The 26,840-nt window shown below is 50.5% G+C and overlaps 1 protein-coding gene across 3 annotated transcripts in view; it reads right to left on the bottom strand.

Annotated features, from left to right (window-relative positions):
• Window positions 1-26,840, bottom strand: part of MYO18B (myosin XVIIIB) — a 255,617-nt gene that overhangs the window by 176,865 nt on the left and 51,912 nt on the right. For all 3 annotated transcript variants that reach the window (XM_038575488.1, XM_038575489.1, XM_038575490.1), the window contains exons 13-15: window positions 8,932-9,105; window positions 5,591-5,681; window positions 3,242-3,434 (exon numbers count right to left, since the gene is read on the bottom strand). In XM_038575488.1, coding sequence (XP_038431416.1) covers window positions 3,242-3,434; window positions 5,591-5,681; window positions 8,932-9,105 — 458 coding nt within the window. The remainder of the gene's footprint in view (window positions 1-3,241; window positions 3,435-5,590; window positions 5,682-8,931; window positions 9,106-26,840) is intronic.

Below are 26,840 nucleotides of genomic sequence, written 5' to 3'. Positions count from 1 at the left end.
GCTCACTCACGTGTTGTGCAACTGTCACCGGCCCTCACCTCCAGAACTCTTCCATCTTGCAAAGCTGAGGCTCCGTCTCCATTAAACACTGACTATCCACTCCCTTCCTCCCCCTCCAGCCCCTGGCAATCATCGTTCCACTTTTCGTCTCTGCGAATTTGACTGTTCTTAAGTATCTCATGAGTGGAGTCATACAGGATTCATCCTTTTGTGATGGCTTATTGCACTCCGTATAGTGTCCTGGAGGTTCAATCTACGTTGCAGAATGGGTCAGATTTTCCTTTCTCTTTATGGTTGAATAATAAGGAGCCCATCGTGTGGATAGATCACATTTCTTTACGCCCGCATCCACCCACAGACACTTGGGCTGCTTCTACCCTTTGGCTACTGTGAGCAATGCTGCCGTGCACATGGGCACATATATATCTATTCAAGAACTTACTTTCAACTCTTTTGGGGTAGATACCCGCGGTTAGAACTGCTGGATCATAGGGTAATTCTAATTTTCATTTTTTTCAGAAAAATAGCATACTGTTTTTCACAGCGGCTGCTCTATTTTATAATCCCACCAGCCAGGCACATGGGTTCCAATTTCTCTACATCCCCTCCCACGCTTGCTGCTTGCTATTTTCTGGGGTTTTTGATCTTATTCATTCTACAGGGTATGAAGTGGTATCTCAGTGTTTTGATTTGCAGTTCCTTAAATTTTGGATGCTTATTGGCCATGTGTCTGTCTTTTTTTAGGGGGCTGGAGGGGGAATATCTCTTCAAATCTTTTGCCTTTTTTTCCAGTCAGGCTATTTGTTTGTTTGTTTGTATCCTCACTGCTCAGGCTTTGGATGAGAAGAAAGGGGATAGACTAACATTCCAATAACATCCAGACACGTTCATCCTGCAGGCTCATCAGCAATTGCGGTGAGAACTTTATCAGAAGCTAGTCACTCAGTCCAAACTATTCTAGTATTTACTGGGGAACTCACGAGTGCTGGGCTGAGCACTGGGTGTCAGAGGCAGTATGCACAAACTATGGTTAACGACGATCGCCATACAAAAGTCATCGGAAATGTCCAGGTGAGGCTGTGCAGGAAGATGCCCGTCACAGCGTTGTTTATAAGAGCGTCATCGTGGAAATCACCCAGATGCATAAAAGAGGGGTGAGACAGCATTGGATGTAACCAGTGAAAAGTATGATTACTAAAAGTTGCAAATGGAACAACAATACGTGAATAACACAGGAAAGTAGCAGACAACAAAATCGTGTGTAGGGAAGGATCGGAAATCTGCAGAGAGGACAATATATGGAAAATTAAGTGGTATAAAGTACAGACAGCAGCAACAGTGCTTGCCTGTGGGTGGTGGGGCTCCTAAAGGAGGTTGTTTTCTGCTTAGGGCCAGTCCCATGCACTTTCCAGTTTTTAAATAAAGAGCATGTATTGCTTTGATCATCAGAAATAAGCGAAAGAGTAGGCACCTGGGTGGCTCAGTCAGTTAAGCATCTGACTCTTGGTTTCAGCTCAGGTCATGATCTCAGGGTTGTGAGATTGAGCCCCATGTCAGGCTTTGCACTCAGAACAGAGTCTGCCTGAGATTCTCTCTCTCTCTTTCTCTCTCTCTCTCTCTCTCTCTCTCTGTCTGTCTCCCTTTGCCTCTCTCCCATGTCTCTCTCTCTCTCTCTAAAAAGAACAAAAACAACCCACAAAAAAACATTCTTTCCCCTTCTGTGTATCTCACTCTTGCAATTTCTCCCATCAAGAAGTGGAACCTATTTCCCCATCCCTTGAATCAGGGCTCAGCCCTGGATTTGCCGTGACCCACTGAATACAGAAGTGATATCACCAGTTTCAAGCCTAGGACTCAAGGGGCCCTGCACACTCTTGCTTGTCTCTTGGAACCCTGCCCAGCACCATGAGCACAGCCTAGGCTAGTCTACTAGTGGATAGGACATTCCTGGCACACAGATGAGTCATCCCAGCCAAGGCCTGCCAGGATCAGCTCATGGCCAGCTGACCCCCAGACACAGGAGAGAGCCACCCAGGACCATCAGAGCCATCTATCCGCCCTGCACCTGCCCACAGACACAGAGTTTGCTCAGCCAAGACCAGAGAGCTTCCCAGGCAATCCAGAGACTTGTCAGCAATAACAAAAGGTAATTTTCAAAGTCACTATGTTCGGGGGCATGTTATTATCTAGCATTATTGTGGCAATTGATAACTGATATGGGAATATTTTTATTTCTATTTTACATGTGATAGAATCAAGAATCAGAGAGAGTGAGTGACTTTCCTACAGCCACATGGCCAATAAATGAGAGGGTTAAAGTCAGACCCCAGGGCTCATCATTTTAGTGTCACGTATTTCAGATTTATCCATGTTGGTGCTTTCATGTTCATTGCTGTGCAGACTCCAACCAAAAAGATAAATAGATAAAAAAAAAAGGACCATAATTTGAATACCATTATCCAATTGATAAGCAAGATGGTCATTTCCAACATCATGCTATTAGCATTTGCTGGAGTCAAAGAGGTCCCTCCCCTTCAGGGAAGAAAGAAGCAGTAGATATGATGGGGCCATCCTGGGTGCTGGCAGCGTTCCACTTTTCACCTGGGTGGTACGTGCATGAGTATGTTCATTGGATAAATTCACTGGGCCATACACTACTGACTGATGCAGTTTCTGTGGAAATGTAATATTTCCATTTAAACTTAAAAAAAAAAAAACAAGAAGAGAAGGGCTGGCAGGAACATGCCTATGCGCGTTTCCTGGTTCACATTCCTAGGGTCTGGAGGGTGGCTCCTAGGAGGGAAATGCATCTAGGATTTTGTTATGTATTGCCACCCTAGGAGCCCAAGGCCGGGGCAAACCCTCCCATCCAGAGTGCTCCCCCGGCCCCAGAGCACGAAGGGCTTTCCACAGGGAAAATGCAAGCCACGTTAGATGAGGAGCATCCAGCTTGGGCAAAGTGGGCGAGGAGGAACAGGTCACGCCAATGAAGGTGCAAAGCCTGGGGCGGGGGGGGGATGTTCCCTGGAGTTTGCGGACTGTAGGGACTGTAGGGAGCAGTGCGTGGAGATAGGGGAGCGGCAGGGGTCTGGGGAGCTGACCCGGAGTTAGGGTTTCGTTCAGTGGCAGGCCAAACAGGAGGAAGCCAAGGGTTACTGAAGGACCGGACCGTTCCTGCAACCCTGGCTGACTCACACGCTCCCCAGAGCCCTGCCGATGGCTCCACGGCAGCCAAGCGTACCTGCCGGTATCGCTCCAGCGTGGAGACGAAGGTCCGCTGGTGGCAAAGCAGCTGCAAGCGCTCATGAGCGTAATTGTGGCACAGCTCCTCGAAGGTGGCAGCCCGGTCCTTGCACTGGTGCCGCGGGTTCTGAAAGCCCGGAGAGTCCACCACCATGATGGAGGCCATGGAGAGGTGGTGGGAAGAGAAGGACCTGGGGGGAGAGGAGAGAGGCCTCAGGACCACGTGGGACCCTAGAGCCTAGATGGCCCCCGCCCCCCACTCCCCCATGGCAGATATGGAGAGACTGAGGCAGCATGCTGGGTGGGCCTGAGGATCTAGCAATCTAGGGCCAAAATGAGGCTCACTGCTTACAGGCTGTGTGACCTGGGGCAAGTTACTTAAGCTCTCTGAGCCAACGTGTCCCCAGCTGCTAAATGATTGTAGGGATGAATAGGATGATGCTGAGGGGTCAGATTCAAGGTCGAATCACGGGAGTCAAAGTGTGGAAAGTGCCTTTCACGGATATAGCAGGCCTTCAGGAAAGGCTCTTTCTCCACCAGGCCCACAGTGGAGAAATGCCTTGCTTAAGGTCACACTACAGATTGTCCATAAACTAGAACCAGAGCCTCCTTGTCTTTCTCAGGGACATGTTGCAATAGAAAACAACATGCATTTGGTATTTGGTGCCTCCGTTTAAGACATTCTTTCAAGCCCTCTCCTCCTTGGATCATTTTTTTTTAAGATTTTATTTATTTATTCATGAAAGATACAGAGAGAGAGGCAGAGACACAGGCAGAGGGAGAAGCAGGCTCCACGCAGGGAGCCTGACGTGGGACTCGATCCCGGGTCTCCAGGATCATGCCCTGGGCTGAAGGTGGCGCTAAACCGCTGAGCCACCGGGGCTGCCCCTCCTTCGATCGTTTTGATGAATCTGTCGGGGTGGCCAGAAAAGGGATTATTTGCATCAACATGCAGGAGTTGAGAGATGTTGGAAATAGTCACACAAAGGCTCCAACCTTCCTTCTGCAGCCAGGGGGCTGTGTGTCTTGGGAGAGCTGCCCAACCTCTCTGGGCCTCAGCTGCAAAAGGGTCAATGATGGACACACCCAGAAGCCTGCTGGGAGGGCTGGAAGTCATGAGACATCCAGGCTCTGAGTGCCAGGTCGGCAGGGGTGGGTACGTGCTTAGTAAAGGTTGCCTGCTATTATTATTAATTATGATTATTATCACGATTGGCCCTACCCTTTGCTGGGCGCTTGTTCGAACCGTAGCTCTTCTGCATTACCTGTCAAGGTTTTCCATCTATACAATGGGGCCAAGAAGATCAACCACCACATAGACATGTGTGAAGATTATCAGTTAACACTCAAGAAACCAGGCACCTATGAGGTGCTCATAGGTGGTGGGGGAGTGGGTTCTGTATCATGGAGGTTTGAAGGATGCGATGAAGCAGCCCCCCTCTGCAGGCCGAGGCAGCTTCTCCCGCCAGCTGTTCATTCCCTACCCCTGGCACTCCCTCCTCCAAGCATGCACGATCTTGGTTTCTAGATGATGCGTCTGTGGCCTCAGATGGCAAATGCTCCAGTAGTGAGAGAGCAAGTGGATGCAGTGTCCCAGCATCATAGGAGAACCCCTGCTGCTCTGCTGCTCCGCACCAGCCTCGCCCCACTAACAGGCTGACGGAAGCCTAATGACGCTTCCTGCTCTCAGGAACCGGGGAGAGAAGCCCTTACAGTGATAGAAATCAGGCTCCTGGCCCCTGCAGCCTGGTAGGCTCCTGGCCCATTCCAAAACGATACCTGGGTTGCTCCCCATCCTTAGCAAAGAATTTTAAAAAGAAATGGATGAGAGCGTTGTGGTGGGTTATTCAGGGAAACATAGCATTGTGGTGGGTTATTCAGGGAAACGTAAAGGTGTGAGGTGGGAGCACAGCACTGTGCCCGCCTTCCAGCGCCACTTCTCTGCGCGTCTGTTACCTCAGCTGTAAAATGGGCTGATGCACATAGTAAATGATACAAGACATGAAACACACAGAGTGCAGGCCCTTGCCTTAGCGGGGGCCCCCAAATCATTAGCTTTTATTGTCGGTAGTTTATGATCACCATTAGGAAGAACTGTTAAACACGCACTATCTCTTAATCCTTGCAATGACCCTGGCGGCGGTGGGGGGTAGAGCTATTTCACAGGAGCTGGAGGGGAGGTCAGAGAGCTGAAATGATTTCCCTTGGGTCACCAAGGGAGAATTGAAACCGAGCACCACCCAGCTCAAAAATTCACTCTTCTCTAGCCACCCTCCCCCCAAACCTCAGTGTGCTAAAGTGCCTGTGCTTGAGCTTATGTGTGTACCTGTGAAGAGGCTGCCATTACCTGTTGATGAGTGAGATCACAGCAGCAAAGAGCTCTTGGTAGAGGCCCGAGGCCATCCCCTCCACACACTCCACACCTGTCATCTTGAGCCCTGGAATGGGGAGAGAAGGAAGGGTGGACATCTGTGGTCAGACTCTTGTGTGGGCCAAGGACAACATGCCCCAGCAATGGTTGCTGGCTTTAGAGAAACCCCCTCCCTCATATTCATCCCTCCACTGCTGAAATTACATACCCATGCTCTTAGAACCAAGTTCAAATGTCTCATCAGGACTTATGCAGTTCTGTGTCACCTGGCCCTACTTCTGATCCAACAAGCGCTCCTACTAATCCCTGGGGGACCAGCCCAGTGTCACCTCCTCAGGAGAGCCTGCCTTGACCACCACCCCCGTGAAGCCAGTTCCTGGTCCTACCTTGCTTCTTTTGATTTAATTAATTCATTTTTGACTGAGGAATGATGGACATACAAAAAGCTGCACCTACCTATTTAGTGTTTCCATCCCGATGAGCTTGAAGGTAAGTTACGTCACCACAAACAGTGCCCTGTGCCTGTCAACTCTAGAGAGTTTCCTCCCTCCTTCTTTGTGTGTACATGTGTGATAAGAACACTTCATGTAAGATCTACCCTCTAAAAAGAATTTTCATCGTGATGTGATGAGCCCTGGGTGCTATACTACATGTTGGCAAATTAAATTTAAATAATAATAAAAAAAAAAGAAAAAGAAAAAGAATTTTCAGTATACAATACAGTATGGCAACCGTAGGCTCTGTGCTGCCCAGCGGACATATTCACCTGCTGATGATCTAATTTGTCTACTTACTCATCAGCACTCTAGGATTTATTCATCTTGTGCAAATAAAACTCTACCCTTCAGTCATTCTCTTCCTTTTTCCCCATCCCCTCAGCCCTGGGGAACCACTATCACTCTGCTCTCTGCTTCTAAGAGCGTGACTGTTTTAGATTCCGCCTATAAGTAGGAACATGAAGTAGATCATTCAGTCGTAAAAGGGAAAATCCAGCCATTCACTACAACGTGGATGAACCCAGACGACGTCACGCTATGTGAAACAGGCCAGACACGGAAGGACAAAGCTGCCCTGCTTTTACAGTGCTGAGCTCATGTAGTCTTACTTGTGCAGTTAGGTTGTTGACAACCTCCTCCCTGGCCGCGCACCAGGCTGGGAGCCCCGCAAAGATGGGGACAGTCTCTCGGTGAGCTGCCTCCCTGAGCAGCCCGGCGCCTGCCACATAGTAGGCACTCAGAACATTTTTGCCATTCCCTCTTTCTGGAAGGAAATTTGGCAGTTCTCTGTCAGAAGCCATAAAACGTTCATAGATTTGGACTTAATAATTACACTCTTGGGCTTTTATCCTAATGAAATATTCAGAGAAACAAGGATTTCTGGGTACATATGTTCTCCTGATTGTTGATTAAATTGGATGAAAATCGCTTTTTTTTAAACAACCTGCATACCCAACAATAGCAAATGGGTTAGATAATTTGTAGTCTGTACAAAGGAGTGCTTAAAGCCAGGCATAGACGAATATTGAATGAGAGGGAAAAGCGCCTACCTGTCACATTAGGAGGAATGAAAATGCTTAGCAAACTATTACTGTAGTCATGGTCTCAATTTTGTTTGAACACACACACACATACACACACATACACAAGAGTGCACGTGTGGCCTGTTAAAATAGCCAGCCTTGATGAGGGTGCATTGAACAAAGCAGAGTGAGAAATTAGGAAGGGATGGTCAGATCATAACTCCTAACCTTTACATTCTGCTTCCATCCATAGAATCAGAAACGTGATTTTCACATCTGCACCGTGCCTGGAGACACAGTTCTGCTTGTACACTCCAGGCAGCCCCCTGCAGCCCCAAAGCACTTCCCATCCCTCCGGTAGCTCCACCCTGAACCTGGGCTGTTGCTAGGCAACCCACAACCTCTCAGCATCTCTCCTAAGCCCGTTGCTCCCCTGTCTTTTTCACACCTACCCTTAATATCTTGGCCTGAGAGGTAATTAGTGTTAATGTTTGAATGTGCATGCCCGTATGCTCATGTTTCTGTGCACGTGTGTGTGCTTCCTGCAGGGTGTGAGTGTGTGTGGTGTATGTTTGTGCATGTGTGTGTATAGAATGCATGTGTGCTGGGTGTATAAGTGTGGGGTGTGGGTGTGTGTTTCAAAGAGGAGGAGTAACCGTAAGCATACTCCAGCTCATACCTGGACCTACAAGCAAACAAAAGGCTAGTGGCATCCAAGTGACATTAGTCATCAAGCTGAAGTCCCTGGAGTGGAGCAGCTCTGAGGATCTAAGGGGCCTCTGAGAGGTGGGCCCCAAAACCACAGTTCAAAAACAGTGCTACCCACTAATGCCAGACTCTGCAGCCTCTGGGACAACCACTCTTAGTTCTCAGGGACTCACAGTCTCTGTGCCCTCACCTCCTGCAGCCAAAGCATCTGGTTGGTGGAGGCTGCAGATTTAGGACCCAGTGGATCATGCTCCAGCAGGTGCCATACAAAGCCCTCTGGCTTCCCCCTACATCAGTTGAAAGCACCCCTACTCCTCCACCCACCTAGGCCGAAGTCCTAGAGGCTGCCCTGGTCCCTCCCTTCCCCCCAGGCCCATGCTATCATCTCTAGTGTGAAGCAGACCTTGAACATGCCCCGCCCATCCCAGCTGTACTACCACTTCCTTGTGTAACCACCAGCATCTCATTAGGTGACCTGTGTAGGTTCCTTCATGGTCTCCCTTCTCCCACCCATTCCCCAAGCTTCCCTCTGGCTGAGCCATTTGAAGAACAAGTCAAATCATGGCATTTCCTGCCTGTGCTTCTGCATGGTTTCTCATGGGTCTGAGCATAAAAATCCTAGTTTGCAGAGTCTTATATGAGCTGATCACCACTACCCGGCTCTCCAGCCTCAACTACTACCTCCCAGCCCCCCTGGCCATCACAGTCTTATTTCTATTCTCAAACTAGGAGTCCAGCCTTTCCCCTGACAGGGTAGGGGGAAAGATCATAACTCCTAACTCCTATGGCTCAATAAACATAACAGCTAGTGGAAAAGTGTTTTCCCCTTGGTACTGCTCAGTGTCCCCTCTCCATAGCACAGGGCACCCTCCCAGGTTTTAGTAGAACCTTCAGGACCCTGGACAGAGCTACTTGGCACTAGCACTGTGAAGGTAGGGACCATGTCCACTTCGCCCACAGGTGCCTCCCTTGCACCCAGAAGGTCCGCATATAACAGGTCCTGGTAAGTAGGCGAAGGCCTGTTGGAACGTCCACAGGGGCTGGCCCATGGGAGGAACCCAGCCCACCCAGAGAGGCAGCAGTGTAGCACCTGAGCTGGTCTCCTCTTCCTCTGGATCCCGCCGGCTCGGCCCAGATGTCACTTGCTCAATGATCTGTCGCAAGTGGTGCTTGAAGGTGGCGGTGTTCAGCTCCTCATACTCACAGCCCAAGGCCTCAGCTGCATGGTTTGCCCACTCAAACCGCATGAACTGCTTTCGGCCCACTGCAAGAGGGACAAAGCAGAAGTATGGTGGTGAAGTCCTGGGCATGGAGTGGGTGGGCCCCAATGGTCCTCAGGGATCTCACCACTTCCCACCCTCTGGGCCACCCACCCTCAGCAGGGAGCCTCAACAACCAGCCTGGGCAGGGGTCAGCTTTCCCAAGAGACATGCTTATCCTACTTCCTTGCAATTTGCATTGTTCACTTTTTCAAAGCAATTAAAATTATCATGTGGACTCTCTAAATGGGGAATTGGGGAATTGTTAGTAAAAGTGTGATTTGTCCTCTCGTGTATCCACTTACATATCCATCCACTACCCCCTGCTGCCCACCTACCTATCCATTCAACTACCCACCCAGCCACATACTCAACCATCTCACCGTCCATCCATTTATTCAAAACACGCTTATTGAGCTCCTACTGTGCAACAGATAGCACTAGCCACTGGGAAATCAATGATGAGCAAGACAGATAAGGTGCCTGCCCTCAACTCAAGGTGCCTGTGCTTATAATCTATTGAGAAAGTAAGACAATAAATAAGTAAACAAATAGATGAATAAGATAAATTAAGGATAAAATTATAAAGTTTTTCCCCTTTAAGGAGAAAACAAAACCAAGAGATGAGATCAAGAGAAATGGAGAGCAACCCTGTGGATCCATGGTTGTCAAAGTGGGCTCTATCTGAGGATGTGATACCTGAACTGGGTTATGAAAAGTGAGAAGGAGCTGGCTACCTAAAGAACCAGGGGAAGAGCTTTAGAGGTATAAGGAGGAGACTTTACAAAGACCCTGAGGCAAAAAATGAGCATAGTGTATTAGAGAAATGCTGAGAAGGCCAGGTGGCAGGGATATAAGGGGGGCATGAGGACGAATCGAACGAGTTTGAAGACTCAATGAGGAACCACTCTATGAACTATTATAAGGCCATTTAATATCAGAAAGGGAGACAGAACATGAGAGACTCCTAACTCTGGGAAACAAACAAGGAGTGGTAGAAAGGGAGGTGGGCGGGGGGTGGGGGTGACTGGGTAACGGACACTGAGGGGGGCACTTGATGGGATGAGCACTGGGTGTTATTCTATATGTTGGCAAATTGAACACCAATAAAAAATAAATTAAAAAATAATAATTTTTTAAAAAGCCATTTAAGATCAACAACAGGGATGTCTGGGTGGCTCAGTGGTTGAGCATCTGTCTGGCTCAAGTTGTGATCCCGGGGTCTGAGGATCGAGTTCCACATCGGGCTTCCCGCAGGGAGCCTGCTTCTTCCTCTGCCTGTGTCTCTGTCTCTCTCTGTGTGTCCTCATGAATAAATAAAAATTTTTAATCTTAAGAAATCTTAAGATCAACAACAAAGATTGTACAATATGAACAATGTTTATATTAAATAAAAATCAAATTAGAAAACTGTACTAGAGTATGATGTCAACTGTATAAGTTATTCTAAAATGCTATAAAATGAAATAGTAAGAGTCACCTTGGTGACTCAGTTGGCAGAACATCAGACTCTTGATTGCAGCTCTGGTTATGACCTCAGGGTTGTAAGACCGAGTCCCACATCTGACTCCCTGTGGGGCATGCAGCCTGCTTAAGATTCTCTCTCTCTCCCTCTGCCCCCGACCTTGCTAAATAAATAAATAAATAAATAAATAAATAAATAAATAAATAAAATACATCCAAATATTAACAGTCATATCTGACTGTCATAGCTGAGTAAGGGTGTTTTGTGTTTTCTAAATTTTCTACAGGGTTTGCATAGTAACTTTGTAATCCAAATAACAAATTAATGGCTGATTAAAACAAATAACAGTGTCATCCTTAAATAATTTCCTCCCATTGCTTATCTCCCCATACATGTGTTTCCTTCTTTGAAATAAAAATCACAAGTACCAACAGCCCACCTTAAGGCAAAATTAGAAATTTAGACAAAGACTTAATGTGGGACTTGGATGCTACTCAAGAAAAGGAGCTCTGGCCCCAGGTCACTGAGGGCCACAAATAGCCACTGCTTTTTTTTTTTTTTTTTTAAGAACTTACTTATTTGAGAGAGAGAGAGAAAGAGGGAGCACAAGCCAGGAGGGACGGGCAGAGGGAGAAGCAGACTGTCCACTGAGCAGGAAGCCTGATTTGGGCCTCGATCCCACGACCCCAGAGATCATGACCTGAGCTGAAGGCGACCCTTAACCAACTGAGCCATCCCAGCACCACGAGCCACTGCTTACTGACATCCTCCTCTGTGCCAGTTACTCAGCCCTGATCATCACAAGAGACAATTCCTATTTTACAGATGATAACACTGAATCTCAGTGTTAATAACACTGAGTTATTAACTCAGTTACCAAGGAGGTAACGTGGTTAATAAAAAGTCCTGCCACTTGCAAAAATGATGAAGAAGGTGATGATGGTGGTGATGAAAGCAGTCACCATTTATTGACCCTATTTTATTCAACATGTCACCTTTGCACAGCTCGTGGCTTTTGGAGTCAGAAAGCCTGCATCAGAGTCCCAGGTGTGACAGGAGGAGAAAGCTCAGTACATGTTAGCTGTGATTACTCATCATCATCATCATCATCATCATCATCATCATCATCATCATCGTGAAGTCTTCACAACGGTCCCAAAAGGCAGTCGTATCATTCCCATTTTACAGATGAGAAAACCGACTCAGATACATCACCAGAAATCAGATGGACAGTAAGTACAAGAACCACGATTTCACCAAAATCAATCCTTCAAATATCACTTTTAGGAAATCGGCCATAGCCTTGTGACCCCACATAAGACTTTCTTTAAAATGGACTTGTTTATCTCTCTCACTTAACTAGACACATTGTGAAAAGAAATGTTACAACATTATCTTAAATGAGAACCCATTGGTTGGAGGGAGCCAATTGAGAGGACGCGACCGCCCCTTCACCTTCGAGCTGGCCTCCGGGCCACTGGAGGCTCCCCACCCCTTCCCCTGTCCATGAAGTGTACATTCCACCCACGTTCCCACAGCGGAAGCTGTCTTCAAGGACGTAGCCTTGAGTGAGGACGGTGTTGTTGAGACCATCTGGACTGAATATGTGACTCTGTATAAACTTTTAAGGTTCTGGTGGTGGGTGCAGAGATGTACAGGGCTGGCCAGCGGAGGCAAACCTCGTAGGTAAGCTCCTTGGCTTATTACACCTGCTGCCCACCAATCTGGAGTGGGCGTCCGCTTTCTTTGCTCTCTCCTTGCCCTCGGTGCACTCGGGCTAGTTTGCAAACCAACATCATTATCACTTGTCACAAATGGAAAGTAGAGATAAATATAATCCGAGCACCAAAGTATCATTCGATTCTAATTAGTTACCTGGGAACCGGAGGGTGGCTCTCTCTTTATCAAAATGCAAGATTAGCGAGTATTAGAGATTTTAAAGACTGTTAGCCCTGAGTGAGACTTCTTTCTTCCTGGGTTGGAGGTTGAAGGGGAATTGAATAAGAGATAGTGTTCTAGATGGGCAATGTCCTGTCCCTCTCCTGCCCTGTCAACCCAAAATAGTCCCCCGCACTCCACTTGCAGTGACCTTCTGTACCTGGCTGAGCCAGGGAGGAGTCAAGAAGGGAATTAGCAAAGGCTCTTTCTGAAAGTAGGAGAAGTGAATGCACTCGACCTGACTCCACATCCCGCCTGACAAGGGGGATATTTCTCAGTTCGATCGCTGAGCAGCACCCTGCTGGGGAAATCCAGGGAGCACCCAAGGGAGCTTCACCGGGATAATGCATTTTTAAAAATATTTTATTTATTTATTCACCAGAGACACATAGAGAGAGGCAGAGACACAGGCAGAGGGAGAAGCAGGCTTCATGCAGGGAGCCTGATGTGGGACTCGATCCCAGGACTTCAGGATCATGACCTGAGCCAATGGCAGACGCTCAACCACTGAGCCACCCAGGTGCCCCAGAAAATGCATTTTTGCTTCCAGTTCCCTGAAAGCTGGCTGGTGTACAAGATCCAACCCATGGGTTCCTCTATCTTTGTTCAGACATGGGTGGAAGCCAAAGCCTCCTCAATGGGGCCTGAGAAAGTTGGCACCTGAGACAGGGACAGGAACACAGACACTGGACCGATAGAATCTGAGTCCCTTTCCCGTTTCCTGCCTTTCCCACTGCCAGTCTTTGGGCAAGTTGCACAGCCCTTTTGAGCCTCCATTTTGTCATCTGTAATATAGTCATAAAACCCCACACACTTCATAGAGCTGCAGGGATGCGTTGACATGGTTCCACTTACATGGGAGATACCCAACAGAGTGCCTGGCCCTGAGAAGGCGATCAGTAACTTTCTAGTCCTTTCTCTGCCTGTGAAAACGAAGAGGGCACCACTCACCCAACAGGGATTGTTCCATCCCTGCGGCTGTAGGGACTCCCCGTGGATCTGTCTATCCATAGCTTCAGGAGAGGATTTGGGGATGGATAACGAACCCGGGCACTTTGGATCTGGGCCAGCTCTACAGAAAGGCGGACACCTGTTGGCTCAGCACCTCCCACCAACCTACCCCAAAGCCAAGGACAAAGCTGTACTTGAAATGCCCCCGAGGTTGAAGATTCCTGTCCAAGCGAGGTTCATGTACACAATGGCTCACTCTCCTGAAAAGCCATCACTTAATGAACAAGGACAGCCTTCAAGCAGCAGCATGCGCCGGACACTGTGCTAAGTGCCTCCTCTGACTCTTCTCCTTTACTCTCATCAAAAGCACTGAGATCATTCAAAGATGGGGAACGGACACAGCAAGGTCTAGCTTCTGGTCCAAGGTGTTGCAGGGAGCAGGGGCGGAGCAGGATTCCCAGCCTCGTGTGCGGGTCTCAGACTGTGCAGTAGCCACCCGCTGGTCTGCTTGAATAGAGTCTGTATGCTCACTGCTCTATCCGGATCAGAGCTGGCACCAGGAGGTGCTCAATAAACATTTGTAAAGCGGGTGATTAAACGATGGAAGCAATTGAGAAAGGAATGCATGCTTCTCCATGATGGCCAGCCCTGCCCACTTTCCCTCCCCGCTTGGCCAAGACTGGGGAGAGAGAATCTCTGTGTTCTGCTCTCTGCATGGCACCCGCCATCTGAACCTTAGAAACAGCCTTTTTGAACAGGAAAGATCAAACAAAAGACAAAACAAAAGTGAGAGAAGCAGAGAGACAGAAATGGAAACAGACAGGATGGAGCCGGGCTCCTCGGAGGGCACTCTTTGTGGGGCGGATGTGTGGATGTCCTCCGGCCTCGAGCCCCCTCCAGAGGGGAAGCACGCACTCAGTCCAGGAGCTTTCTGCCACCCACCAGGAGGCAAGGAGCCGTTGCCCAGAACGATGCCAAAGCTAAATGCAGAGATCATTTCAGGCTTGTGCATCTGGCTGCCAGCTATTCTGCTGGTCTCTGGTGGGAACCAGGACCCCAACAGGGAGAACCACAGTCTGGCTTCTGCACACTACATGTAGGGATCCTCTCCCTCTTCTGCAAGCATCACACAGGACATGTGATGTTGAGCAGTAGGACACGCTCCCTGGCAGCCACCTGTCACTCCTCCTCTGTCTCACCCACCCAGGAAAAAAAAAGAAATCAGAATGTAAATGTTTGACAGTATTACAAAGGTGACCTTACTATCATAACAGCAGCCAGCAGCATGTACTCTACACCTACCCCATGCCAGCCTGGGCTAAGCACTGAACCCTGCTGCCTCATTTAATTGTCCCCGTGGCCCTGTGAGGAAAATGGTAACATCACCACTTGAATTATGAGAAAATTGGTCACCTCGGGGTGACCTTCCAAGGCCATACAGCTGGTAGGGGGCAGAGGCAGGATTTGAATTCATGTCTCCTGCCTCCAGCACTCAATATCCTAAGCAGGGTGCTGTGCAGAGGGGTCTTCTCTCGTAATGAGTATCAATCTCAAGACAGAGTCTAAGGCAAAAAACTCCAGTGCCCTTAAAATCCCCACTTGAGAATCTCCAATTGCCTGTAGCAAATAGTACTGTAGCTTATCTTCCCAAGTCCAACGCAGCAAGCCTTCCCCCAGGCGGCGCAGCAAAGGAAATGGGCAGCTTGCCTTTAGGGGCCGTGACTTAGGAAAAGATAGACACCTGTAACCACCAGCCTCGCATTCGCTTTGCATGCACGGTTGGATTTACATAAATACAACGGATGTGTGATTGGAACCACCCACCCTTGAATCTGTTCTCTATAAAAAAAAAATTATTTGCAGATGCCAACTCTGTTCTTACTCTTAGTGACAAATGGCCCATGCATCTCACCATGGCCTGGAGGAAGTCCACCCACCTGTGTCTACACTGAGGGCAAGGACAGTCCTGCGACCTTGGCTGAAAAGCCGATCGCCTTGCAAGGTCTGCAGGCTGGGTGTTGTTAAGTAGTAGAAGCTGTTGAAATGCAGAAAGGAATACTGCCCTGCCCTAAGTCACACAGCCTGCAAGTGGCTGACCTAGAACTTGAGTCCAGGTCCCCGACCTCCAGGTCAGTGACAGGGGGTTAGGGGCGGTTCTGGTACCCCCACATATCCCGCTTTAGATCTAGCTTGAGCCTACACATGGGCTGTATGTAGGTCAAATCAAAAGGAAACAGGGACAGGCTTCAGATGGCAACATGGGGCTGGGGAGACCTGCAGCAGAGCTGTCATAGCTCCCCATACCCCTGGGGCTTCCTGTGCCCCGTCCTGATGAGGCGTTTCCTCCTGATGGCACTTGCTCATACAAGGGGAGGCTGGAAGGGCCAAGGAATTAAAATCCTCAGCCCTCAACCAATGAAGGCAGGTGATGCCCTTTGGGTGGGATAGCTGGGGTACGTGTTCTATGCTGCCCCCCAGAGGTCTCTGGCGGGATAGAGCCCTGGTTGCCCACAGGGGTAGCTGGCTTGATAACACACCCTTCATGGCTGCCTCCCTTCCCCACTTCCCCTCCTCAAGAGCCTCCCAGTACTTCCTGGGATCACCTCCAATAGGCACCGTCTTGGCCTTGAACCCTCGCATCAGCAGCTCTACCCATGTCAGGTGCTAAGACTCAGAGAAGGCCTTAGAGGCTCATCACACTTAGCAAGATTTGGTTTGGTTTGGATTTCCCTTCAATTATTGAGGTCAAAGAAAGGTTCTCTGAAAGGGACCCAAGGCTTGACAGGCTATTTCTTTGTGTCTTTGTTCCTCTGAAGCCATTTGCATATCTGGGGTGAGTGAGGCCTGGCTCCAGCCAATGTGCCACCAAGGGCAAGGCTGAGTCAGAAACTCTCCACATGGCAGAGTGGTATGGAAGAGGGCAAAGCAGCTACACAGCTGGGGCTCAGTTCCCCAAAGGGGCTCCTTACAGTTGTCGTTCCATGGAATGTGCATCAGCGTCACCGGGAAAAAATGATCATATCATATCAAATTGGTCATTGCTTGGTGAAACAAGTTTCTTAACTGCAGGACTTCTCAGAGCCTTTAAAGTATATCTAATGACTCCCCAAGAAAGGGATGCTCTGTTTAGACTAAATCGGCCTCAGAATGCTTTCAGGAGCATCTTGTAGGTCTAACGTCCCATGAGACACTAGTTTAGGAAACACTGGTTTAGCAAGAAGAGCCCTCTAATGAACCAGGTGGCCCTAGACAAATTGTCTTACCAGAGTCACTTACCCAAGGTCACTCTGCTGGTAAGGGGCAGGCTGGGATTGAATTAGAGGCTGCACAAGGGAGCAAATGAGAGACAGAAAAAAGGAAGGAGCAAGGGAATGTAATGGGACCAGTTTCTGAGTAGCTCAAATCCACCTGCACAGGCAGGTTTTTCCTTTTATGTTCAGTACCAAAAAAAAAAAAAAAAAGAGAGAGAGAGATAAAGAGGAAAAAAAAATAATACAACTGTTTTCCCCCGTGCTCCATGAGTTCAATTGCTATCAATGACTGCGGCCTCCTGCATTTATTAATAACCGAGTTATTTCTCCTTCCAACAACTTCCAACAATAGCCATGCTGTTGCTGAATTACTGAACATTATGTGACTTATTTATAACGCTGGTGCATCTGGGTCACATTTCCTCACACAGAGGTTTACAATTCGGATGCCTGAGAAGAAGGCCACCTGCAGGGAAGAGATGAGCCTAGAAGTCTATAGACGCTAGAAGGAAAAGCAGGAGCGCTCTGCAGACAGACTGCCTGGGTTCAAATCCCCCCTGTCCTGCCTAAAGCCCCCTGAGGAGGTCCTGTCACCTCTTAGAGCCTCCATTTCCTCTCCTATGAAATGGGAATCTACCCCCCAAGAAGTTCTTGGGAAGCCTCAGTAAGATTACTCTTGCAGGGCGCTTGGCACAGGGTCTGTTCAATAAATGTCAGCTCCCATAATTATGATCACGCTCTGAGATTTCTGCCCTCAAAGGGGACAAATGGGTCAGCGAGAGAAACCCCAGGACCCAACTTAATTCGGGTACCTGTGGCTTCCTGCCCAGGGGTGCCCAGCAAAGTTCTATTGTTGAGACCATGGAAAATGCAACCCTTACAGGCTGGAACTTGCAAGTCCTTCCTGCTTCTTAAGGCTCCTCCTGCATGTCATATGCTGCCTCCAGGCACCAGGCAGCCCTCCACACCTGGACATATTGTTCCACCTATCTGGCTTTGGAGAAAGCTGCCATCTGACCCAGGACCTTTGCCTATCTGCCCAGTCAGTGGTCCCTGCAAGACCTGGCCAATAAGCCATCTACAACCCAACTGGTATCAGTCATAACTCAACTGGAATCACTGCTCACACCCTAATGGCTGGAAGACAATGCACAGACCACTCCCAATGCTCTCAGGAGTATGAGCAGATGTTTTGGAAAAAGAAGTCTCACCAGACAAATCACTCGGGGCAGCATCAGATTAAATCAAGGAAAATGGTTGCTTTCCCACAGGACTTCTCAGAACCTTGAGTATGCCAACAGGCATCAGGAATTTACAAGAGGAGAGAGGATGGAGAGGAGTGTCCTGAGCTAATATGATCAAGAGGCTGGAGGGAAAAAGCAGACATGGCATCTTTGGGGTGGTGGGAACTATGGAAAGAAGTAAACGCTGGACATCCCCAAAACAGATGCAGCCTGGCTGTGAGGTCTTGAGCACGACGTATCCCTTCTCTGAGCATCAGTTTCCGTGTCTGTGAAATGGGTGGCTCCTCTCCCACAAGGTTGTTTGAAGGATGAAAGGAGACAGTGGGTGTGAAGCTGCCTGAGGATGTCCCCAGAGCCAGTGAGCTCAGCTAAGGAGCAGGGCCATCAGGGAGGGCTCAGGTGGAGGGCACGACTGTCACTCTGGGGAACTCTAGGAGCAAAGGCTCAGCTGCGAGGCCAGCAGCGGGTGCCTGAGCGACTTGCCCGAGGCCACACAGCTAGTGAGGCCACAAAGCAGCCCTGGCTGGCCCCCCCTCTAAATGCTTCTTCTACAGTCAAGTGTCCCTCAGCAAGACAAGAAGAACGGGCCGCTCAGAAATCACACTGTCCCCTTTGGAGCTGCTTCCTGGGGCCCAAGGAAAGCCCAACAACAGCCCTAGTGCTTCCTGAGGGCTCACCACGTGCCCGACCCTGTGCCGAGTGAGCACGTGATCTCATCAATGCACCAACCGTGCAAAAAGGCCTCATTAGGATTTGCATTTACCGAAGATGCCATGGACTACACGACATAATGTGGCATAAAGACAGGAGGGTAAGAACTCCTTGGTCCAAAATTGGGCTCCTCCCCTTCCCAAGTCCGCGACCTTAGACAACTTACTTTACCTCTCTGAGCCTCCACTGACTCATCCATAAAATGGGTATAACCTACCATGTAGGGATACAAAGATTTAATGGAATAACCACACGCAAATCATGCCTGGCAGAGTGGCTTCTCCGTAAACAGCAACCGCAAAGGAGTCCATCATCGTCTTCAGGGTTGTTATCAGCTGCGCTGTCTTCAAATGGCGAGTCCAGGCACACACAGAGGAGTCCTAGCTTTCGTCCCTCTGCCCCCAACAAAAAGTTAGTAGGGTCTCTGGCGATCAAGGCTTAAAGAGAGCCCAGAGAGCACCTGGCCCACCCCCATGAGGCAAGTCCTTCCCCTCTCTGAGCCTCAGATTTTTAATCTGTAAAATGAGGTAATAGCATTCACTCCGTGGAATTGCTGAGATGGCCAAAGCTCTTAGTGTAGTGCCTGGCTCATAGTAAGCACTAGATAAATATCAGCTGCTATCATCACTTGTGAGAAACAGAGGCTAAGAAGGGGGGAGACGCCTTGGCAGAGCCACCCAGCAAGTGAGTGGCTCGGCCTCTGTGGAACCTGGACCTCCAGGCGGGCCAGCCTTCCACTCAAGGCCCTCCCAAGGTGCGGGGCCTCCCGCAGGTGATGCCTTCTAGCAGCGGCCACTTCAGGGTTTTGCGGAGCTTTTTAAAAATATAATTGTTTACATCCCAGAGCAGCCATTTCAGCTTTAATGAATGAATTCAATATGCTCAGAAAATGTAGAATAAATCCTTGCCTGTGGCCCAGAATAGGCCCGGCTGCACCAGCTGCCGGGCGGGGAGCCAAGTCACCAGCTGGGGCCGGGCTGAGGATGCGGGGCCTTGGTCTGCACAGAGGCAGGCGGTGGGTTGGGGCCCGGGAGGGGACCGGCCCGGGAGATGCTGGGTCCAAGAGCAGATCGGTGCCATCTCTAGGTGGCAGGGCCGTGCGGCAATCTGCTCTTAATCAGAGCCCTGTGTCGACCCAGTGTTGCCTGTTAGGTTGGTACCTGGAGGAGGGGAACACAGAGGCTCCAGACTTTGATCCGTGAGGCTCCTCCACCTGGAGCGCCCTCCTGACTTTCGTCTCAGTTTTGAAGATCCCCCTCAGGGGTCCCATCGGATGGTAGGACCCCTTGGCTGGGGCTGACCACTGTGAACTTCGAGTGTCTCCTGCCGACAGTGTTCTCTGGGCATCTCCCACGCACTTATCTGGGTCCATCTCCCTTGATCAGACTGAAATTTTGCCTTGAGAAGTGAGGGTGGTGTCCCAGGGCAGCCAGGGCATGGAGGAGAAGACAGGAAAGGAGGAGAAGAGAGGAAAGAGGGGGAAGAAGGGGAGGGAGGGAGGAGAGAAGGAAGAGCCGAGCAGAATGAACTCGGGAATGGCCCAGGAGCCTGGGGACTCAGATTCTAGTGCCATTGCACCCACAGCCTCACTGTGTGGCCCTGAGCAAGGCCCTTGCCCTCTCTGGTCCTCCGTGTCCACCCGATCTAAAGAGGGGCTGGGGCCTGGCATGATCTCAGCCCTTTCCAGGGGATGGCTCTCCGTCACCGCTGGGGGTTCCCAGAGCCAGGCAGGTGGGATGCCCTCCCTGGCCTCTGCCGGGGTGGGTCCAGGCTATGAGAGGCCAAGCTTGCCATCCGAAGGCCCTCTGCAGAGGAAACCCATGCAGGCCCAGACAGCAGCTGTCTTGCTCCTCCCAACTAGGTGACTTGATGTCCCTTCTCCTAGAGCCTGAAGGAATGAACAGCCCTGGTTCCCAGCCAGCTGGGGCCCAGACGCCAACCTTAATCAGAGATAGGAGGTGCTCATACACTGAGCTCTGAACACCTCATTACAACTGTGCAGCTTGTGTCCTTAGGGACAGGAAGCAGCGGGTGCTGGGGGGCAGACAGGGAAAGCCCCTGTCAGGGGAGGGGAGGGGGCAGGGTGCTGGAACTAGGAGATGGGGGCCTGGCCTGGGCTGCCCTGAGCCCTGCAGTCTTCACCTACAGGAACAGAGGTGAGGGGAGCCTGGGTGGCTCAGTCGGTTAAGCATCTGCCTTCGGCTCAGGTCATGAGCCCGGGGCCCTGGGATCGAGCACCGTATTGAGCTCCTTGCTCAGCGGGGAGTCTGCTTCTCACTCTCTCTCTGCCTGCCGCTCCTGTTCTCCCTCTCACTGGCTCACTCTGTCTCTCCCTCAAATAAATAAATAAAATCTTTTTTTTTTTAAAGGAAAGAAACAGAAATGAGCACAAACAAGCACAGAGAGAACTGGAATGGTGGATGGAGGGAGTGTCCCCAGAGTGGAGGCAGTAGGTCCATTTTGAAACGCCAAGCCTTCCTCTGCCCCAAACCTTCCTCTGCACAGCAGACAGAAGGTCCAGCTTTGGGCCACTTAGAACTGTGTGACCCTGAGCTAGTGACTGTCACCTCTCAGAGCCTCGACTTCCCCACCTGCACATGGACATGAAAACAGAAGTATCTACACCACAGGCTCGTGGGGATTCAATGAGCCAACCTATGTAATGCCCCGGGGATGCGAATCAGGGCCATGTACGTCCAAATGTCAAGTGAGCACACCCTTCGATCCAGCAGTGACATGGTCTAGGAGACCCATGTCCACTTGCTCTTGTGCCCCAGCTCTGCACACAAGGATGTTCAGCATGGGGTTGTCCAGAACACCAAAATGCAGAAAGCAGTCTGAACGGCCTCCAGGAGAGCTGCTTCACATATGAAGCCTTCCCCCCAACCAAAGGACAGGTCCCTGCAATCAACAAAGAGAATCAAGGACATTTCGATGACCCAGCGGGCACGCCTTGACTCCTCACAGGCACAGAAGCAGGCATCGTGATATACAAACAACGCTCGACCAAACAGCCAGCCTGTGTATTTGTTACATGCGTGGACGTAGCGGTGGGTCAGTCTCCCGGGGTCAGCTGGCCCCACCACTGCGGGCCGTGCTGTGCTTGGAGAAAGCTCCCGGGACTGTGTATTCCTGCCCCAACCTCCCGTGAGTCTCCCATGACTTCGAATCGAAAAGTTTAAGAGAAAACAAAACAAAACAAAACAAACCTCAGCCTGTTAGGGTGACGAGCTGCCCCGTATGATGTCGTCACAGGGGAAGATGACATTATACATTTGCCAAAACCCACAGAAGGCACAACAGCAAGAGTGAGCCCGAATGGAAACTCTGGACTTTAGTCAATAACGGCGTGTCTGTATTGGCTCATCGGTTGTAATCAAAGTCACCCTTACACCTTGACCAATGCTCACCTCTGAGGGCAGAGGGATCTGGGGACAGAGGGAGAGGAGGGACCTTTCTTCTTCTATGTTGTCCTGCACGGTTTCTCTTTCTCATAGGAAGACAACTTTACGGTATTCTGCGTGCTGTCGTTTTAAAACCTAAGCAGTGATGCACCTCACAAAGTGCTCGGATATATGGCCATGGCTCTGGGTTGATGATCTCCCTTTTATGACTCCCAGCGGCCTTCTGCGTGGGGAACATCTGGCCACCTTCTCCGATCCTGGGATGGCCCTCCCGGCTGCTGGCAGTCAAGGCACCCAGCAGAAGGCGGGCGGGCTGGGCCTTTGTCATCACTGCTGTTGTCTCTCTTCCCTGCAGGCACCCTCCACCCGGGCTCCCCGAGTTATGATCCCATCCATTTCGGGACTGACATCTTTATTACAGCCCGCGGGGAGTTGCCAGTCGATGGGCAGCCTCCCTTCCTCACCCAATGACGAGGTCCCTCCTCGGGATATATATATGAGCCTCACAGTGTCATATATTAGGCAAAGGGGTCAGTGGCAAGTAGACTGGCACATTTAGTGGAAGAATAATAAATTAAACCTCCCATTGGCCTTCAGATGAAAAGGAAGGCAAAGCAATGGGGCCGTCCAAGCAGGCATCACTCATCCATGGTTATTTTGGATCCTGCACATTATTGTCGTTTTTGTGAAAGAATGAGGGACAGCAGGCAGAGTGACAGTCTCTGGCTTTCTAGGGAGAATGCATATAATCTTTTACAGAGACGGAACCACGGCAATCCTGAAAGAAGAGCCCGAGTCAGCCCTGCAAACTCCAGCTTTGCTAGGAAACCCCTCGCCCCAAAAGTGGACAGACTTCCTGTTAATAAGACCAGCATTAATAACCATGATGATGGAGTTTCACATATTCCAATGAAATGATGTGAGCCTCACAAGAACCCTGGCAGGTAAGCACTATTATTACTCCCATTGTACAGATGAGGATACTGAGTCTCCAAGGTCGAGGGAGTGGCCGGGATCGTGCAGAAGAGCAGGGATTGAACACGGATCAGTCATCCTGGTCCCAGAACCCAGGCCTTTAGCCTCAATTCTGAGCTCTCCAACTTTAATTCTGCTTAACGGGATAACCTTCCAGATGGAGGAACAGGGACTGGAAACCAGACAGAGACACGAATGGAAACTAGATGGTGTGGAGAAGGAGCTATTAGGGGAGAGGTAGGCGTCCGGGCACCCAGCTTGCACACAAGAACTGGGCAGCTGGTTGGCCTGGCAGAGAAGGGCAGGGGCCCGGGAGGCAAGCAGACAATGACCCTAAGCCCTTGGGTCCACTACGTGATGCGTGTGACTTTGGCAATGTCACATGACCTCTCAGCCTCTGCATCCTCAGTTCAAAATGAGGATTCTTTCCCTATCTGTCAGGGGTGCTGGGAGGATTCAAAGGGAAAACGCAGATGAAAGGACCCCCAGGCCTGGGCTGAGGTGGAGAGCAGGGAACGGCAAGAAGGCTTCGTTCATGGAGATCATTCCCGGGAAGAGTGTTGTGTCTGATTCCACTCACACAGCCAGGGGGATCCGAGACACAGAAATAGTTTCTCTCTGCAGAGAGGGAACCAAGTTCATCCTTGATGTATGTACTCTTCTGTGGGAAGAGGGTGCGACAGCAAAGGATAGTGGCCGGGGCCAGGGGGAGCACTGGTAATAAAAGCAGGGAGCAGAAGTGTCTTCTTGCTACCCCTGCAGAGAACCGGGAAGCCTTGGCTGTGGAATTTTACAAGCTTCGTGGTATCCCAACTTCCAGCAACCAGGACTCACGCAGTGCCCAGCGCTGTGCCCCGTCCCTGACACACAGCATCTCAGTCCATCTGCATGGTGGACCTGTGAGGTCAGTGCTCTTTTCAGTCCCATTGTAGAGGCCAGAAAACTAAGCCTCAGAAAGCTAAAGTGACTTGCTCAAAGCCACTGTGGCAAAACATGGCCACACCCCTATCTCTCTATGTGTTCTAGAACCTTGTTGCTGCCCATCGCCAAGGGTGGAGTCTGGTTCCCCTGCCCTTTGAAGCTTATAACCCATAGAACACAACAGAAAGGATGCTGCATGATATCTGAGGCCAGCTCAGAAAAGCTTCCAGGTTGGAAACTTGCACCTGAAGCCCAAACAAGCCTATGCGGGGAGACCGGAGACCACACAGGAGAGGGAGATGCCCTGCCGGTGCCAGCCTCCTCCAGCCCCTGCTCTGTCAGTGCCAGCCCCCGCAAGACTGCAACCAAAGGACACACCTCAAGCCAGAGAACCGCCAGCTGAGCCCTTCCAAACTGCAGACCAACTGAAGCCTCGGGAGGTAATGAAATTATTATGTGTAAGCTGTGGGAGCTTGGGGCTCATTTGTCACACAGCATGGTACCACGGCCAGCCCCAAAGCTAACAAGTGATGGAGTTCTCACTTTGAAGCACTTGCTGAACGCCTCATATGTGCCAGGTGTGATGCATCCAGTCTCTGACCATCGCAAATGCCCGTAGAAGGTAGGTGGATTTATTACCATTTTACAGACACGGAAGCTGAGTCCGGAGAGGGGAAATCACTCTGGACAAGTTAAATCACACAGCTGGAGGTGGGGAAGCCTGGATTCAGAGACCCCAGCTCTTCCCTTGTCCCTCTCTCTCCCCTTATCAAGTGAGCTCCAGAGAGCATCCATTTGCTGCCATATGAAACATGGGCCACTTTTTGCCAAAGGAAAGAGACACGAGGTTGGATGAATGGTTTCCTGATGGCTCCTGAGGGATGGCCCGGACCATGAGCCTTGGTTAACAGCAAACCAACCGTGATGTCAAATCACCCGGGGTTTTCTGCCTGCCAAGTGGAGCCAGCCCCAGAGCATCCTCCCGCTGCCTTCCCAAGGGACCAGTCTGGGATGGCAAGTCTGAGAGACAGAAGGGAGGTGAGGACACAGGCGCAGAGCCGGGGAGCTCCGTGGCCCCTTGGCCACAGTAAGAACACATTCCCTAAGACCCAGCTGAGGCTGACTTCACCAAGTCACTATGTAACAACCTCTTCAAACAGGTCACTTTATAATGAACCAGGCAAAGCCAGAAGCCACCTTGCCTGTCCATGGGAGGCGGCCCAGAGTCAGGACATTCTTAGCATCACAGGCTTGAGGGAGCCCCCAGACAAGCTCTAGGACATCCTCGCTCCCCCCTTCCCTCCTCCTCCCTCATCTGAGGCTCAGGCAGGTTCTATAACTTGGCCAAGATCACACCCCGCTGATAAATGGCCGAGCTGAAGTCTGGCAAAACTCAGTGTCCTTCGCCCAGCCCCTGCATCTCCTGGGGGATGGCAAGCCTCTGGCTTCAAGGCTGCCCAGGGCACAGCTGATGACGGGGCAGTCCACAGTCCCCCACCTCCACCCTAGGCAGCCAGCCTCCTGGGATAGAAGCCATCGTGCCACAGGGGCCAAAGGGATTGAGAAGGGGGTGGGAGAGAGTCAGGGTGGAAGAGCTCTGCAGGAGCTCAGGGGGCCTGAGAGGGACTAAGGGAGCTTTAGGAAGAACGGGATATGACACCCCTTCCAAAGGAGGAGGCTCAGAGCAGCCCCCAGGAGTTAGGCTGAGACCGTGTATGACATAGGTGCTGAAAGCTCAAAGCAGAGGCCATGAGCATGCTGGGACCCCGTGGTGATCTGAGGGCCTGGGGTCTGGCAACCTGGGACCACCCACATGTGCTCAGTGGCCCTTTCATGGGGTCGCCAGGTCTGAAGGCTGCTGCACTGGCTTGGCACCTGTGATCAATACACATTAGGTCTTCATCCCTGGTCCCTGGCACTCCTAAAACCCTTGGCATCTCTCAAGTGAGGAGGGTCTTTTCTACACTAATGAATGGCTGGGGTCTGGTGGCAGTGGGGAAAGGGTCCCCCAATAGCTTCAGGACAGGGGTTGGTTGCTGGGAAGACCAAGGCACAATGAAAAGTTTCAAACTTTGAGCCTCACTCCCTGACCTCCGAGGAGGGGAGAGGGCCTGGAAGCTGAGTAATCACCAGTGGCCAATGACTTCATCAATCAGGTCTCAATATTAAAACTTCCATAAAAGCCCCAAACTACAGCATTTGAAGAGCTTCTGGGTTGGTAAACACATTGAAGTGTTGGGGGTGGGGGTGAGTGTCGTACCAGGGAGGGCAGGCCCCTCGCCCATGCCTGGCCCTACACATCTCCTCCACTTGCTCTTCCTATGTTGTATCCTCTATAACAAATGAATAATAGTAAGTAAAGTGCCTTCTTGGGTTCTGTGAGCTTTTCTGGCAAATCATCAAACCTGAGGCGGTGGTGGGAAGCCCCCCCACTTTATAGCTGCTTGGTCAGAAGCACATGTGTGGTCTGTGTCTGAAGTTGGGCAGTCCCATGGGGTTGAGCCCTTAATCTGTGGGGTCTGCACGGACTCCGGCTCTGAATTGAATTGAATTGAATTGAATTGAATTGAATTGAATTGAATTGAATTGAATTGAAATGGAGGAGACACCCAGTCAGTGTCTGGAGAATCAGAGAATTAGTTGGCCTAAGGAAAATTTCACACATTTGGTGTCAGAAGCAGTTCAGAGAGCCCTGCTGAGAAAGTGACCCCGCCAGCCATCCGGGAGCCTGAGCAGATGCTGCGGGCCACGGGGGCAAGAGAAGGAGGGATGTGGGGTTCCCAAGTTTGGACTCAGAGCTCGGGAGGACTTGGGTCCAAATCCCACCTCTGACTTTAGTTGTGTGCCCTGGGGATATGGACGAAGCTCTGGCCAGCCTCA

Source organism: Canis lupus, chromosome 26, assembly GCF_011100685.1.
Source record: "Canis lupus familiaris isolate Mischka breed German Shepherd chromosome 26, alternate assembly UU_Cfam_GSD_1.0, whole genome shotgun sequence".
Lineage (NCBI taxonomy): Eukaryota > Metazoa > Chordata > Mammalia > Carnivora > Canidae > Canis > Canis lupus.
The sequence above is the reverse complement of the archived record's forward strand: the minus strand, read 5'-3'. Positions and strand labels throughout refer to the sequence as shown.